The 17,880-nt window shown below is 49.3% G+C and overlaps 2 protein-coding genes and 1 non-coding gene across 3 annotated transcripts; 1 reads left to right on the top strand and 2 right to left on the bottom strand.

Annotated features, from left to right (window-relative positions):
• Positions 1–6,528: 6,528 nt before the first annotated feature.
• LOC124700460 (proteinase inhibitor PSI-1.2) lies at positions 6,529–6,962 on the bottom strand. Its single transcript, XM_047232587.1, has 2 exons — positions 6,917–6,962; positions 6,529–6,802 (listed from the first exon to the last, which is right to left on the bottom strand). Exons 1-2 carry the CDS (start codon positions 6,960–6,962, stop codon positions 6,594–6,596), a joined length of 255 nt encoding a protein of 84 aa, XP_047088543.1. The 3' UTR covers positions 6,529–6,593.
• A 3,644-nt stretch (positions 6,963–10,606) lies between these two features.
• Positions 10,607–10,680, bottom strand: TRNAE-UUC. The gene has a single exon. It is a non-coding gene; the product is annotated as a tRNA-Glu (tRNA).
• A 401-nt stretch (positions 10,681–11,081) lies between these two features.
• On the top strand, positions 11,082–12,603 carry LOC124697350 (7-deoxyloganetin glucosyltransferase-like). The gene is made up of 2 exons (XM_047229954.1): positions 11,082–11,562; positions 11,651–12,603. The coding sequence occupies exons 1-2, from the start codon at positions 11,082–11,084 to the stop codon at positions 12,601–12,603; spliced, it is 1,434 nt and encodes a 477-aa protein (XP_047085910.1).
• The last annotated feature ends 5,277 nt before the right edge of the window (positions 12,604–17,880 follow it).

Genomic DNA, 17,880 nt, shown 5'->3' with positions numbered 1-17,880 from the left:
GTTACGTTGGGGCAAAGTACTTTGATTGTGTTGTGCAGGTTCCACGTTGGCGCCGGAATCCCTGGTGTTGCGCCGCACTACATTTCGCCGCCATCAACCATCAACGTGCTTCTTGGCTCCTACTGGTTCGATAAATCTTGGTTTCTTTCTGAGGGAAAACTTGCTACTGTACGCATCACACCTTCCTCTTGGGGTTCCCAACGGACGTGTGTTAACTGCACGCATCACGGCGCTCTTGTGTCGTCTTCCCTCTTGAGGGCATCGATTTGGAGCTGCTTAGGTCGGAGGGACCCGTGGAAGATGGTTGGTGTTGGCGTCGTGGGCTGAGTGGCAACGATGACAATGGTGAGTGGATCGGAGCTGCGACATGTCCTTCGTCACCCCTACCGTGATGGTGAAGTCGGAGCTGCGAGGCAACTTGTGGCAACGATGCCACTTGATTGGTGCTTGCGTTGGTGCAAGGCGTGCAACTTTCTCCTATGAAGGTCGCGATTGAAGTCGGAGCTTCCTCCTCCTCAACGTGTTTGGGGGTCGACTGTTTGGCATGGGCTCACATGGGCTCCGATGTCGTTCGTGGCGAGGGTCTCGGTGGCGGTCGTCTAAGGTGAATTCGGAATCGCTGGCTCGTGGAGGAGTGACGACGATGACGCTCGATGACATCCTCAACGAGGGTCTTTCTTCTCGATGATGTGTGTGCTTCGTGTGGGCACTAGTAGGAAAAGGCTCATCAGTGGCGCACCAAAAATGCTATTATGTGGCGCATGGGCGGTGCGCCATAGAATTCTCGCCACAAAAATAAGAATTATGTGCCGCACCTGCCCATGCGCCACAGAAAGTCGTATTTCTGTGGCGCACCGGGCGGTGGTGCGTCACAGAAATAGTAAGTCTTATTTCTGTGGCGCACCGGGCTGTGGTGCGCCACATAATTTTTTTTTGAAATTCAAAAAAATGGCGGCCGGGCCGCAATTTTTTTTAATTTTTATTTAAAATTTCGCTGGGAAGGTCGCCGGAGGTGGGTGGGTGGGATGGGTGGAGGAGGAGGTGGTGATGGTGGTGGTGGTGGTGGAGTAGTAGGAGGATGAGGTGGTGGTGGTGGTGGTGGTGGTGGTGGTGGAGGGGGAGGATGAGGAGGAGGAGGTGGTGGTGGTGGTGGTGGTGGAGGAGGAGGAGGAGGAGGAGGTGGTGGCGGAGGAGGAGGTGGTGGTGGTGTAGGAGGAGGAGGAGGAGGAGAAGGTGGTGGTCGCCGGCGGAGGTCGGAGAAGGTGGTCGCCGGAGTAGAAGGAGGCCGGTCGGAGGAGGTGGTCACCGGAGTAGAAGGAGGCTGGTCGGAGGAGGTGGTCGCCGGAGTAGGAGGAGGAGGAGGCCGGCCGGCCGGAGGAGGAGGTGGTGGTGGTGGTGGAGGAGGAGAGAAGGAGGAGAAGTTTGCAACCAAGGAGAAGTGGATGAGAAGTGAGGAGAAGTGGAGGAGAAGTGAGGAGAAGTGGACGAGGGCGGCAGGAAATTCAAAATTTGGAGCTTAATTCTGTGGCGCATGGGCACTTGATGCGCCATAGATTTTTTTTTCGAATTTTCTATTTTGCAGCAAAAAATCTTTATTTTGCCGTAACTTTTTAGTCTTTTCGAATTTGGGGATTCTAAAAATTGTCCAACCGGGCAAGCCCCGAAGAATTCAGATGTAGAATTTTCGTGGGAACATTTTGATATATTGTGCATTTTTTTCGAGTTCGTATGCAACCAGAAATCCAGTTTAATGATTTTGCACGCAAATTTGCAAAAAAAAAGTTGAAATTCATGTTTGCTAATTTCAGTGGTGCTAGATGATATAATACATGGGCATCTCGAAGGATTTTATTTTTTGTAATTTCTATCTATTTCTTTTATATTTTACACAGGCCAAAAAGGCGATCCACGGGGGGGGGGGAGGGGGGTGTAGTTGCGTGGGGAGAAAAAAAGTCTTTTGTGGCACATGGAGCTCCTGTGCGCCATAGAAATGTGTAGTTTCTGTGGCGCACCATCCCACATGCGCCACAGAATGCCTTAATTCTGTGGTGCACTCGTCCTGGTGCGCCACAAAATGTCTTATTTCTGTGGCGCACATGGTATCGTGCGCCACAGAAATAGCGAAACCAATGATTGGGGTTGGCAGGGTGTGGGCCTCACCTTATTTCTGTGGCGCATTGGCTTGTGGTGCGCCACAAAAATAGCTTATTTTTGTGGCGCACCGTGTCTGGTGCGCCACAGAAACAATTTATGTGGCGCATATTTTGCTAGTGCGCCACAAAAAATAAGATCTCATCTATAAGTGTTTTCCTACTAGTGGGGTAGCTAGGTTGGCCGGGGTGCTCAATGTGTGCTGTTGGTTTTCGCCCAATTTTCTCCTAAAAATTGGGACACTTTCTTCTTAATTAATGGATGAGGCAAAGCTTTTGCCTCCGTTTCAAAAAAAAAAACCCGCCAAACTTCTTGCCTAATTGGTCGCGAAATTGCTATTGGCCCCGATGCCCAAGGCCAGACATCAGTATCCAGAGGTTTCATCACTGTATATGATCAAGAGCTGGTAGCATGGAAGACGTGGGGAATCGAAATACTGCACGTGCAAAGATATGAAAGTGCTGCAGTTTTGCGTATCGAGTACCAACTCTGAAGGCCGTATTCAGGTTTAACCTCTGGTCTAAATGGATTGAAGCATCTTCCATATAGGTTAGATAACTTTTGGTCGTATTCATGGTTCAATATTTGGTTTAACTGTCCGGTTTCCAGTCCTTTCAAATTGTTTGCGATCACTGCCACATAGTGCATAACTACATGGTCCTATCTTCCAGTGACATGATGATACGCGAGCATCGGCTGTTTTTTTTTTGAGTGTTCATTCATATTTCATTTGAATGGCTGCCATATAGCTCCGACACCCATTATGTATTTCCAGTATCATCCAGGCACACATGGGGATATTATTCAGCATCAAGAAAAATCTTGCTTGAACACATACAAGAGAGGGATTGCGATCACTGTTTACTGCAATCCGACATGGTCCCGTTGTTGTAGTAGATGATGCATCCTTTCTCCATGTTACGGGCGAAGCAGCAGTTGCACGCCGGAAACAGCTGCCTGCTCCCCGACGACGGGCACGTCATGTACTTGGCAACCTGGCAGTCGTAGGTTGGGCAAAACTCCGCGTCCGTGGTCTGTAGGGATCCAATCACCATGAGCGGAAGAGAGCACCGTCATAATCATGATGGTTTTTATCTATCTATGAGAGCGTCGACAAATAGGAGCTGGAGGAAGAAGCAAGAGAGCGAAGGCAGGTAGTACCGCAGAGCAGGAGAGCTACCGGAAGAGCAAGCTTGATGGACGCCATGTTTCTGTTCCTGTTTAGCTCTCTGCAAACTTTGCAGTCTATATAAGGATCCCTGTCGAAACACATTTCCTGGTAGTCGACCGCGCTCGCGTGCAGCCTAACTTGGTGGGCCCCACGGCGGTTAGTATGGAACTGAATCCACGTGCCCCTTATCCTCTTGCTCCAGTACGTTTTTTCCACAGCCGTATCCTCCCCTCCCTTTGGTCTTTCGTCTTCCTTCGTCCACCTCCACCGTGATGCACGAATCGGCAGTGCAGCAACTTCTACGCGGCCGATCGCGACACAACAACCTGGTGTATATTTCAAGTCAGCGAATGTGGGCTATCGACTGGTCAAGATTGTGCTCTGCATTCAAGGCGATCCAGTCAAACAATCCGCATTGTCCATGCCTCTCTCTTCTCTAGAATACGCCCTCGATTGTTGTCAATGCCTCTGCTCTCCAACTCGAAGTGCTGTATATCGCATCGAATTGGACGGGGAAGAAAAGAAACCAAGAGTGTCAAAAGTCTTTAGGAACTCGGCCCCGGGCAGCCCGGCCTACAGCCCAGGTCTTGGCCAAGGAATTTGTAGACCACAAGCAGCCCAGCCCGTGACATGGGCCATAATGACCAGGGCTACTCTCAAAAGCCCACCAAGAAAGAGCACGTTCGCATGATCGCATCTCATGCGCTTGCACACATATAACAGAGGAATTACCTTTGTTTTTCGATCGTGCCGCCGCCGCCTACGCAGACGCGCTCGTTTCAACCTCGCCAAGACCCCTGCCGCGCCGTTTGAGATTCAGACCTGCTCTGCCTCTGCCCATAGGTAATCCTCTTTTCCTAATGCAAAGTATGAATCCCGATGATGGGAAGACTCAATTACAGTCATTGAACTGCTACACCTAGGTTTACCTGATTGTGGATTAACTTTTTTTTATCCAATCTGGTTACATAGAAGAGGATGAAGGGGACAAAGAGATCAGAGACTTACTCATCAAGACCGGTGTCCTCTGATTTAGGTACTAAAAACGTCTCCGCACTTTTTTTGCGCTTCTTATTGTCACTTGGTTATACTCTGAACTTATTCTTTTTACACAAGGGCTTTGTCCAATCCATTCTTTAAGAGGAGAGATTTCCAAGTTAATTTACGAAAAAACGGGCAAAACCCAGTATAGTGACTACTCACAAAGTATGAAAACCCCACACCCGCATAAGTAGCCTGGTGAACTCTCCCAACACATAGAACCGCAACCCCCAACCTAACCCTAGATGAGAACATCTCAACAAAAGGCAATGGACAACAGCAAAGCCACCGAAAGACCCAAGCCGAGAGAATGAGCCGAGAAAAAACGAAGATCATGCATGAAGAAAAACCCCTACAATTTTTACAATGAATTTTGACAATGAATTAATGATCAATATGTGTGGGCTGCTTCCCTACACACGCAACCCCTATGAAAAGTTTAATTGGTAATGTAGACTTTTTTACTATTAATTAGTTGATAATCACATTAAAATTTGTTACTCCGTCGCAATCCAAATCGAAGCCCGTGCGCCCTTGTGTCCGTACGCAACACAGCTCCTCTCCTATGCCTACGAACTGGTATATAGCTGATCCGCATGAACCATCTGCCCCACAAAACTTAGCAGCCTCCATGATTCCGCTGGCTCCTCTGAATAATCTGTTAAAATCTGCCCGAGAAAACTCATCATCACGGTAAAGGCGATGTGAACCATTCTTTCCTTCACAGAATAATCTGTGAAAAGAGGAATGCAAAGTCCAATAGAAACTGGCATCAGTGAAGTTGTCAACGTACCCATGACTGCTAAAACACTAGAGTCAAAAGCAGCATATTTTTTCATTTGGTGCTTGAGAGTGAAATATAGGTAACCTGTGTTTTGTAGTTTCTTCATGAAGAACAGAACTTGTCAAATCATATTTCATCAGTTTTTTAAAGTAGAGCCAAGCGCTTCATGCATATAGAGCCACCGGAGCATGGCCACCGGGATAATTAATTGTTGTAGGATGCCATGAAACTCACAACACAGTATCCACCAGGATGGCAGGATATGCTATCAGACAATATTGATATATACTATGCTATTTCAAAACAAAAACATGTCATAATGGTCAAGGCTTAAATGATCTACCTGATTAGGACGGCACCAAGCATGGTCGATGGAACAAACAAGAAGATACAAGGAGATGGAATCATGGTCGATGGAACGAAAAAGAAGATACAACGAGCTGTGTATATTAGCGGAAGAAGCTTGCTGGGTGGCATCTCAGGACCCAATCTTGTACCATAAGCTGATGGAATTTTTGCAAAACATTATATCAAAGAAAGATAGGTATGGGAATGGAGAGGATGGTTCCAAAAATTCCATCAATCAAGATGCACAGACAAGTGAAGGAACTGCGGCTGTAGTGGGTGATCCTATTCAACTTTCCACCGAAGGTGCACTAAGCAAAACACAAAAGGTCCACTTCAAGAGAACATCCCCAAGCCGCTGCAGTCTATGCCACGAACCAGGCCATAACATTCGCAAGTGCAAACAAAATCCGAAGTAAGTATTTTTACTTGTTAGTTGTTATTGCGATCCTTGTTGCTTGATATCGTAGTCAGTAGTTTCACAGCAATTGTTTCTATCATGTTCAACAGGAACCAGTGAGATAACTGCACCTTCATGCATTGATGGCGGAAACCAAATTACATCAGATTTCCATACAAGACTGATGGTGGAAGAAAACTAGATTGCACTTGTCGTTTACTTTCAATCGCCTACATCATGTTCCTTATATTTCAGATTTTCTTGTGTGTGCTCTCGCCAAGTCAGAAAATAATTTCTGCTTCCAGATTTTCATGTGTGCGTGATGTGGCAAAACCATGCCTTTTTATTCTAAACTTTGATGTTTATTTGTGACAACAATTTTACTCCTAAACAGGAGAGAAACATGGCATCTACCAAATTATGTTTTGTTTGCAGGAATGCTGAATCATAGGATTCGTGCCATGGTACTCATACCAGGAATGACACTATGGTTGCTGACGAAATTTGCAGGAATTTTGAATCATAGGATTCATGAAATGCTGCATTTCATATATCTTTTGAATGACCATTGAATTTTGGCAATCTTAGGTACTTGCAAAATCATCATGACACATACTTACGTAGTACACACCAGGGCGATTTTATTCAGCATCAAAGACAAATCTTATTTTCTCATGCAAGTACAAGGAAGAGTGTTGTGATCACTCTCTAGGGCATCTCGTCACGTTGCCGTTGCTGAAGTAGATGACGCAGCCTTTCTCGCCGGCGAGGCAGCAGTTGCACGCTGGCTCCAGCTGCTTGCAGCCTGTCGACGGGCATGTCATGTACTTCCTCCCAACCATGCAGAACAATGGACAAATCTTGCCTTCCGCTGCCCCCGTGCTGTGTATGGATCCAATCACCAGAAATCCTGCGGGATCCAGAGAACAGATAACAAAAGATCTTCATTAATCATGATGGTTATATGAGAGCGCCGACAGATAGGAAGGTAGGAAGAAGGAAGGGAATGGAGCTAGACAGTTACCGCACAGCAGGAGAGCCACCGGAAGAGCAAGCCTGCTAGAAGCCATCATGTTATGTTCCTGTTAGCTCTGCAAGTATGCAGTTTATATATGAAATTTGGTGGAGAGAAATTCAGGTGTGGTATTTTACTACTTATTCTGTCTGTAGCGGAATGCGGCTATCAAGTCAGGAAAATATAGATTTGCCTTGACTCTGTTTTGCTGACTTTCTACATTGATTCTTTAAGTAAGTAGTGATCATCAAGTAGTCAAAGATTGTGCTCTGGATCCAAGACGGTTCAGTCAAACAATCACCATTATCTATTCCTTTCTCGACGTGCTAGTGTTTATCGAGATCCATCAGACATGCTTCAAGCCAGCCTTGACGAGTCATCGTTGCCGCCATGCCACGCAACATTCTTCACCGCTCCACGGCGCCCAAACAAGACACCCAGGTTGCACTATGTCTCGTTAAAAAAAAGTTGCACTATGTTGGGCTGGGCCAGCAAGAAGACTTCGACTAGGGAGACGAAGAATGGAATTAAAGAAGGCAACCCAAATTTTCTTCGAACAAGTAGGTAATGTTGGGGTGAACCAAAAAAGTTTGAGTAGAGCCGGATAAGCACCATAGTGTTTCTTGAGCTGACTTGCGTGAAAGACTAGGTAGCTACTTACAGTGAAAGGCACCGGCGTGAGAAGACCATGCAACCACCTAGCTCCTCTCCAAGCAAGCGCGCATAGATACCGTGGAGAAGGACAACAACATAGTGCTGCACCATGGTCCGATCCCACGGATTGGATCTGCAATTTCCATCGGATCCTAAACCTTGGTTGCTACATAAGGTCTGTGCAGCAAACGAAAAAGGACTCCAAAACCTGAAGTCTGGGCAGAAGCAAACAAAAAAGGGTCCGTTGCTGGGGCCTGAACCCGTGTTGCTACATGAGTTTTGAGATTTTTTTGGCCAAACATTTACATCACCACTACTATTAAAAGGGAGAGAGTGGGGTGATCCAAATGATCTTAGCCGTACGAAGCGTATCCTACGGTTCGGAAGGAAAGAGCGGACCATTGTCCGCCCCGCAACACCAACGCTAATCACCACTACTATTAAAAGGGAGAGAGTGGGGTGATCCAAATGATCTTTCTTAGCCGTACGAAGCGTATCCTACGGTTCGGAAAGAAAGAGCGGACCATTGTCCGCCCCGCAACACCAACGCTAAATTACTCAAGAACGAACGAGGGGCATCCCTTTTTTGGCAACCGTCGCTATCATGCGCTGCAAGCCGATTCCCTGTCACATTGCCGACCTACAGGCCAGCCCTCCGCACTTCCTTGTCCGTCGCCGCCGGCGACGCGCCCTCAACGCCGGAGAAGCGAGGCAACGCCCTCAACTGCCCTCAACGCTTGGGAATCGCCGGAGAATCGAGGCCGCCATCACGCCGGGAATCGCCGGGGAATCAAGGCCGACCCTCAAAGCTGGGGAATCGAGGCCGACCTCCATGTCTGCCGCCGCCGGTTCCGCGCGAGCCAGCCTCCGATTAGGTCACCGCCGCCACTGGAGCCTGCGCGATGTCGCCGCCACGCGAGGCCGCCTTCGACGCCGACCTCCACGCCGGCGAGGTGCCACGGAATCCGCCGTCCACACCGTGGAAGCGCTGGGGAAGCGAGGCCGCCCTCCACGTCGGGACGCTGACGACACCCGCGCGTTGCTCCACAACTTCCGTGCCGGTTGCCACACATTGTTCAGGTTTGTAGCCTTAAATTTGAGCATAGACCTGTCGTCAAGCAATTGAACAATGGATAATTGCAGGGGAAAAATTAGGGGTGTTCCCTACTTTGATCTATTGAGCGTAAACATCTGTAGTCAAGGATAGAAATATCCTTAGAAGCTTGCTGATGCATCAAGGCGTGTGTCCATGGAGCCTCACTGTGACATTTACCCCTATGTCAATCAGCGTCAGGGAGACAAGGAAGTAAGGTTAATACTTTGCACTTACAGAATGATTCATTTATCTTTCAGATATATATTTATATGATGAAGCAATTGAAAGCCGAGATCTCAATAAGGATGTTTTTGCTCTGTTGCAGCTTTTATCAAAAAACAATTCAGTGACATTGTGTATAGGAGAAGATTTCACTAGCACGGAAAATAAATTGCCGTTGTGTTTTGTGAAATTTTGACTCGATGCTTGATAAATTCAGTTATTTGGTTGATAAATTGCACTTACTCGGTCCTTTATTAGTGCCAATTTATATAACAGTATTGAATAGTTGTCATGATTTGAAATTTGGTGTACTTCAATTTTACTTAATTTGGTACAGCCCGAGTTGTAATTGAATATACATGTCATGAACCTGTTCTTTTATCCTGATATAGCATCCCTTGTTGGAAGATTGACAAATAGAAAGACTATTTTTTAGGAAGTTTTTCTACGCATGCAACGACCATTGTAGTGTTTACTTTGTGTAGGTGATAGGTCACTCTTTAGCAAATTATTATTTGGACTAAATCTAGGTTAAAAGTAATCCTGATTGGTGGACTTGTAGTCCGAAGAAATGAAGATTTACACTCAGGTGAGAGATCAAAAGTAGGGACAAAATTCATTAGTTTTACTTTTACACACCCATTACTCTATGATCTGAGCTATGTGTTGCCCGTAGGCTAACGCTGAACTGCACTATTTTTAGATGTTGAACTTCTTCATGGATCTCTTTGCAACACTCATTCTGAGCAGCTTTTCAATGAAACAAGCACCTACAACAAAAGCTTCCCCACATGTAGGTTTGTTCTGCATCGTTCTTCTCACTGTTGTTTTACAATCGCAATCACCTCAGGAATCTCATCAAACAATGAGCAGGTACTTCATTCTCACCATCTTCTTTATTTGCCTCTTCCCTAACAAAATAGTTTTTCTAGCCATTTTGTGGGCTACTTATATTTGTCGTGAAAAGATTATGAAAAAGTAGGCATCATGATGCCCAGAATGTATATTTTTACCTGATGATTTAATATTCAAGGAGTAAAATCAGCAATATCATGCCTTTTGTATTTTTCACTTATATTTCGCTTAATTGACATTGCTACCTGTCATCACGTTCCTAAACTGAAGTCTTGCCGCAGACATTCTCCAGATTGCCATATTACCTCAAATCATAATTCTTTTTATAGATCATACCCAGGTAGGCATGGCGGAGGAAAGCAAATTTTTGTGGATCACATGAAGCAACAGAGTACATATTTAGTTAGTGTTTTTTTTTGTAAAAGCAAATAACTAGAGAGGAAAGAATAATTTGATAGGAATGGATAATTGATCAGGATATGTTTTGCTTTATTAGATGGTAAGAGATCCTATAGTGTCTCATTTCTGTGTGTCATCACTTAGAGCTAGCACCTTTTGGTATGTGGAGGTAGAGTGCAGGAATAATTAAGGAAGGAATCATGATGTTTCTTGTAAATATTTGTTCTACACGTACATCAAAAGCTGAAACCTTGCAAGCATCGCATTTTGTGTCACTGAAATGTTGTGTACACATCATCATTTCCTTCAAAATTGAAAGGAAAATATATAATTTACTATGTACAATTCCTTTTCCGTGATTTAGTCAATACGTGCATGTGCACGTACACGATTACTAGTATTTTGAAATGAGCGAAGTCTGATGTTAATTAAAGAAAAAAAAATGAAGTCTGGGGCAGCAAGCAACAAAAAAGCTCCATCGCCGGGATTTGAACCCGGGTCGCCTGGGTGAAAGCCAGGTATCCTAACCGGGCTGGACGACGATGGATTGTTGATGAAGGAAATACTAAAAGTTAATTATTGTCACTGTCCTCACTGTTTGGTGGCAGATCTGGACAGGCATGTACTATTCGTGATCCGTAAAAATCGAAACAGTTACAACGTGTACAAAGGGGGCAGTGCTAGGCCCACGCACACCACACCTCGATTGGGAACACGCTGCACGCACCTCGTCCGTGAACAACTGTTCACGTTGGCTCCAATTGTCACGTCCAAGTCCTCGCCGCTGCGACAGATGCAATTATATGATACCGCCTGATCAATCAGATCTACAGTATACAGTACGTAAACTTGTCTGCTCTGATCGTTTATCACCACTCCACCTCCGGCTCTCCGGCCGGCAGTCACATTCACAGCCTCTCACAGTCACATCGGTGCCGGCCGCGTAGCATGGCGCCGAGGCCGCACGCCGTGGTGTTGCCGTACCCATTCTCCGGCACCATCAACCCGGCGCTGCAGGTCGCCAAGCTGCTGCACCGCCGAGGCGTCTACGTCACCTTCGTCAACACCGAGCACAACCACCGCAAGGCCGGCGCCGACGCCGTGCGCGGCCACGACGGGTTCCGCTTCGAGTCCATCCCGGACGGCCTGGACGAGGCCGCCCGCGCCGTGCAGGACTACGGGCGCGGCCTCTGCATCTCCACGCGCACCCGCTGCGCGGCGCCGCTGCGGGACCTCGTCGCCAGGCTCAACGCCACGCCCGGCGTGCCGCCCGTGACCTGCGTGGTACCGGCGCTCATGAGCTTCGCGCTGGACGTGGCGCGGGAGCTGGGCGTCCCGAGCGTGGCGTTCTGGGGCGGTAGCGCGGCGTCGCTCATGTGCCACATGCGGCTCCCGGAGCTCCAGGACAGAGGCTACCTCCCTCTCAAAGGTTCGATTAAATTCTGCCATTTCATTTCCAGTTTCCACTAACATTTTTCGATTAAATGGATATGATATGTTCCTCTGCTGCTCTGCAGATGAGAGCTGCCTGACGAACGGCCATCTGCTGCAGACGACGCTCATCGACTGGATCCCCGGCATGCCGCCGATCAGCCTCGGCGACGTATCCAGCTTCGTCCGCACCACCGATCCGGACGACTTCGAACTCGAGTTCAACCAGTCGGAGGCCACCAACTGCGCCAAGGCCGGCGCCCTCATCCTCAACACCTTCCAAGACCTCGAGGCCGACGTCCTCGCCGCGCTCCGCGCCGAGTACCCGTGCATCTACACCATCGGCCCACTGGGATCCCTCCTCAACCAAGGCACCGTCGCCGGCGACGGAAAAGACTCGTCCTCCACCAGCGGCCTGAGCCTGTGGAAGCAGGACACCGAATGCCTCACGTGGCTGGAAACGCAGGAGGCAAGATCCGTCGTGTACGTCAACTTCGGCAGCCACACGGTGCTGACACCGGCGCAGCTCGCCGAGTTCGCGTGGGGCCTCGCGGACAGCGGCCACGCGCTGCTCTGGTCCATCAGGGAGAACCTCGTCCCCGGCGGCGGTCTGGCCGCGCTCCCGCCGGAGTTCGCCGCCGCGACGGCGGGCCGGTGCCGCCTCACCACGTGGTGCCCGCAGGAGCAGGTGCTGCAGCACCCGGCCGTGGGGTGCTTCCTCACGCACAACGGGTGGAACTCCACCTGCGAGAGCCTGGCCGCCGGCGTGCCCATGGTGTGCTGGCCGGGATTCGCCGACCAGTACACCAACTGCAAGTACGCTTGCGAGGTGTGGGGAGTGGGCCTCCGGCTTGACGACGAGGTGAGGAGGGAGCAGGTCGCCGGCCACCTCAGGCGGGCGATGGAGGCGGAGGAGATCAGGAGCAGCGCCGCAGCGTGGAAGGCCAAGGCGGCAAAGGCCGCCGCCCCCGGCGGGTCGTCTTATCAGGACCTGCAGAGGATGGTCATGGCGCTCAACTCTGTAACTGATCGGCTCTAGTGTTTGGTGCACTTCGACCTGCAGAAGAGCGACAAATAATGTTTCTGGCTTGGTGTAGATGTGTAACTCAGATAGTTGATCATGTCAACTTCTTGGTAAGGGTGTGACTAGAGCTCAGTCTACTGATAACCAGTAGATTAATGTCACCCGTATTAATCTAGCGATTCTGGCGATTTAAGCTGGGCGTCCCCCGGGGGATCTGATTCCCCAGCCCCCGGATCCCCAGCCGTCGGATCAACCATTTTGACGATTAGATTTGCAAGTAGCAAAAAAACATCTCCGGCAGCAAAAATATCACCCCGGCAGCAAATGACTGAAGCAAAAAACGGTTCGTTCAGAAAATAAAATAAAAAGGCTGGGCTCGCCGGAGACCTCGCCGGAGACCTCGTCGGAGACCACGTAGCAAACATATTACGCAGATGTAGCAAAACCGCAAATAAATTGTAGCAAATTTTTTTATTCATATGTTTGTAGAAAAAAACGGTTCACCCATGAAATAAAAGAAAACGTCTGAGTTCGCCGGAATCTCGTCGGAGACCTCGCCGGAGAGCTCGTAGCAAAAAATTGTGTTGTTGTAGCAAAAATAAATATCGTCGGAGACATCGCCGGAGAACTCACCGGAAAACTTCGCCGAAGACCCTCTTAGCAAACATATTGTGCTTTTGTAGCAAAGAAGCAAAAAAGTTGTGACAATTTTTTTTTATATGTAGCAAAATCCATAGAACCTAGACCTCGTCGAGGACACCAAGGGAGATCTCGCCGGAAACTTCGTAGCAAAATATTTATGCTTTTTTAGCAAACATTGCATATTAATTGTAGCAAAAAAACATGAGTATGTAGCAAGATCATCCCAGCTCCGCCGCCATGGTACTGTAGCAAAATCGAACTCGCCGGAGAAGACATCACCGGAAATCTTGTAGAAAAAAAGTACAATTGCAGCACCTCGCTCCCCGCTGACAGCACTGCATACCATCGTATGCAGCTGCAGCAGCAGCAGCCGGCCCGCGTTGCAAAGGTGGGGCATGGAGGAGGGCGCCATGGGGAAGACGCTGAGAAACCAGAGCTGGCCGGAGGTGAGCGGGTGCGGGCCCGCGTCGAGCACGTCCGCGAGCCAGGCGGAGCTCGACTGCTGGAAGTCGGCGGAGGCCCCCCGGGGAAACAAGGCGGCGCTGTGGAGGTTGACCGGCGGCCGGCGAAGTGGAGCTAGAGCGGGGGCTCCCGGAGAGGTGGAATCGGAGGTCGCCGTCGGCGGCGCCATGGCCAAACCTTGCGGATGCGCGCGGAGTTTGGGACGGAGAGCGCGTGGGGGACGAGCTCGGGATCTCCGGCCGGCGTCCTAGTGAACCTCACGACGGGTAAGGAGATAAGCTCACAGAGGTGGTCCCTACCCACGTGATGAAAAAACGAGTGGAACAGATTATTCTGGACGTGGAGATCGGAAGGCCACGCACCCGGGGGATCAGAGCGTCGTAGCCCCGGGGGAATCTAATCATTTTCCTTTAATGGTGATGCCTCTCGTATGACTCTACGCTCATTCGTCCGCAGGGACCGTAGCACTCGAACTCTTTCCGTAGTTGGGCCTGGCCCAAGCGGAAGACCTGCTTCGATGTTCGCCCGGCAACATGCTCGCGCGGCCAGCATGCATCGTCAGTTCCGCTCAAAACAGGTCACTGTTTCATGAAACGTCCCCAGCTAATCATCTAAAACAGGTACGGTCTTTTTTAAAATGTTCACTGCTTTAAAAAAGTTCTGATGTAAAAGATTGTTCACTCAACAGAAAAAGTTTAGATTTCAAAAGTTCACTACGTAAAAACGGTTCAGATTTTGAAAATGTTCAAATCCAAAAATATTCACATTTCAAAGAGTTAGTTCCGACACCGCTTGTAACTGGAACAAAATGATAAAATCGGATTTAGCGCGGGATCCGTAACATTTCGCTCTAAGTTGCAAAACTCACTTGCAAAATGCAAACTAAGACAACAACAAACTAGCTCTTAGCGCAATTTGCGGAGCATTATGCTTTTAGTTGTAACTCCACTTGCAATTGAGCGATAAAAAGGATCAATTATGACCCCACTTCCGACTGGGACATAAGATGAACTAGGGATCAACGTGAATTCCAGAGAATTTCACTCTCGGTTGCAACCGCAGTTGCAACTGGTCACGAATTCTCTGGCGTGGCCACGGAGCTCGCGGGTGGCCACGCTGGGACCTCGCCAAGCTAGAGCACGACGGGCGGGACGGAGCTTGCGGACGGATGGGTCGGTCCAAGGCCGGGTGGAGTTAGCAGAGGGCGCGTGGCCTTAGAGGAACTCGTGGGCGGCCGCAGGATGGAGGCGTCGGGGCGCAGGCTGGTGCCGCCCATGACCGTGACCTGCGCGTGCTGGCGAAGCCCGTCCATGAGCGTGAGCAGCTGCGACACGATGCGACGCTCCACCTCTTGTCGCTGTTGGGCGCGATGGCGTCGATCTCGTCCATGAAGATAATGGGCGGCGACTTGGCCTCAGCACCCTTGAAAACCTTGCACTGTGGTCCGCCTCGCTCTAACGCGCGCGCGGGCGAGGAGAACGCAGGCAAGACCAGGCTGGAGCGCGCGAGGCCAGAGCGGCACGACACTGCATGGCCGGAGCAGCGCGAGCATGGCCAGGGTGTGGCGGCGACAGCATGGCACCGTCGTGCTGGGCCTGCACGCCTCCTCCGACCGCCCAAGGGTGTGAGAAGGGGCCAGTCACTAGTAGGAAAAGCCTCATCAGTGGCGCACCAAAAATCAATTCTGTGGCGCATGGGCGGTGCGCCACAGAATTCTCGCCACAAAAATAAGATTTCTGTGGCGCACCGACCCATGCGCCATAGAAAGTCTTATTTCTGTGGCGCACCGATGGTGGTGCGCCGCAGAAACTTATTTCTATGGCGCACCGGCTGTGGTGCGCCACAGAATTTTCAAAAAAAAATGGCGGGCAGATCTAGATCTGGATCTAGATCTGGGGCCGCCGATTTTTTTTTTAAATATCGCTGGGTGGGTGAAGGAGGAGGACGGCCGGAGGAGGAGGAGGAGGAGGAGGAGGAGGTGGTGGTGGTGGTGGTGGTGGTGCAGGAGGAGGTGGTGGTGGTGGTGGTGGTGGTGGTGGAGGAGGAGGAGGTGATGGAGGTGGTGGTGGAGGTGGTGGTGGTGGAGGTGGTGGTGGTGGAGGAAGAGGAGGTGGTGGTGTACGAGGAGGAGGAGGAGGAGGAGGTGGTCGCCGGAGGAGGAGGAGAAGGTTGTCGTCGCCGGAGTAGGAGGAGGAGGAGGCTGGACGAAGGAGAAGGTCGCCGGAGTAGGAGGCCGGCCCCGGAGGAGGTGGTGGTGGTGGAGGAGGAGGAGGAGGAGAAGTTTGCATCCAAAGAGGAGAAGTGAGGAGAAGTGGAGGAGTAGTGAGGAGAAGTGGAGGAGGGCGGCAGAAAATTTAAATTTTGGACGTTAATTCTGTGGCGCATGGGCACTAGGTGCGCCACAGATTTTTTTTTTCTTTTTTTGTATTTTGCAGCAAAAAAACATTAACTGGCCGTAATTTTTTACTCTTTTTGAATTTGGCGATTCTAAAAATTGTCCAACCGGGCAAGCCCGGGTGAATTCGGATGTAGAATTTTCATGGGATCATTTTGATATATTGTGCGTTTTTTTTCGAGTTCGTATGCAACCAGAAATCCAGTTTGATGATTTTCCCACATAATTTTGCAAAAAAAATTGAAATTTATGTTTGTTAATTTTCAGTGGTAAAAGATGACATAATACATGGGCATCTTGATGGAATTTATTTTTTTGAAATTTCTGTCTATTTCTTTTATTTTTTACAGAGGTAAAAAAGGCGAGCCAAAAAAATTTCTGTGGCGCATGGAACTCATGTGCGCCACAGAAATGTGTAGTTTCTGTGGCGCACCATCCCACGTGCGCCACAGAAAGTCTTAATTCAGTGGCGCACCAGGACGAGTGCGCCACTGAATGTCTTATTTCTGTGGCGCACGTGGTCCTGTGCGCCACAGAAATAGTGAAACCAATGGTTGGGGCTGGTCCCACCAAGTTTCTGTGGCGCATGGATTGTTGGTGCGCCACAGAATTAAGTTATTTATGTGGCGCACCGTGCCTGGTGCGCCACAAAACAACTTTTTGTGGCGCATTTTTGGTGGTGCGGCACAGAAATATCTTCCACCTATAAGCGTTTTCCTACTAGTGAGTACTGGATATGCTTCTTCCTCAGCCTAGGCGTCGGCACGCTGTATGGGCCGGTGTTGCCGCTCGTGGTGATCACCTACAAGCGGGCGATGGGCGCGTAGTGACGTACGCGCTGGTGGTGGAGATGCAGCTGGTCATGGGATTCTTCGCCACCGCCTTCTGCACCGCCGACACTGCATCACCGTCGGGTGCATGGTTGGCATGGTCGATGCTGGTCAAACACCTCCCGGGTATCCTCACAAGCACCGTGTGTGGGGAGACGGATGGAAAAGTGTAGCTTCCCAGAGATCCAGTCCGGACCAATTTCCATCCAGATTGTGCCCCGAGGGCCTCCAAGACGGATTTGCTAATTCTCAAAACTTAAAATTAATTTAGAGCTCACTAAACTCCCGTCTGATATTCTATTTGCTTTAAGATTCGTGCTTGATTTGGTTTTCTTTGTTTTCCACTGGTTATCCTCTGTCGCGTGGGCTTTGTTCTCTGGATCGGAATTACCAAGAGGACAAAAGATCGAAGCATTGTCAAGACGGATTTTCTAATTCTCAGTAAACTGAAAATTAACTTAGAGCTCAGTAAACTCCTCTACCGTCCGATTTTCTATTTGCTTTAAAGTTTGTGCTTGAGTTCGTTTTCTTTGTTTTCCGCTGGTTATCTTTTCCCGTGTGGGCTTTGTTTACTGGATCGGATTTGTTGCTCACTGTCTCGTTTGCCGGCCCATCTATGAACTAAAAATGCAAACAAATTTGCTGGAGGAGTTGGGGTTAGAACTCGGGACTAGTTAGAGCACCTCCAGCCGTTGGTGATGCTTCCATCTTTTATCCTCTTGGTAATTCAGACATCAGGTTTGCTAACTCCCGGTTACCCTGGAAATAAGCTAGCGCCCAATCGATTCTAGTGATCGCCCGATCCCTTTCTGCCAAGATTTGCGCCGCTCCCAGTGTGCCATATTTACTTGCTTCTGCCAAGATTTGCGCCGCTCTATTGTGGCATATTTACTTGTTGGGTGGCCCATTTAGGTGTAGTTGTAGGTTTTGTTGTTGTTGTTGTTGTTGGGCTGCTTGAGTAAT

This window comes from Lolium rigidum, chromosome 3, assembly GCF_022539505.1.
Source record: "Lolium rigidum isolate FL_2022 chromosome 3, APGP_CSIRO_Lrig_0.1, whole genome shotgun sequence".
In the NCBI taxonomy this organism is placed as follows: domain Eukaryota; kingdom Viridiplantae; phylum Streptophyta; class Magnoliopsida; order Poales; family Poaceae; genus Lolium; species Lolium rigidum.
The sequence above is the reverse complement of the archived record's forward strand: the minus strand, read 5'-3'. Positions and strand labels throughout refer to the sequence as shown.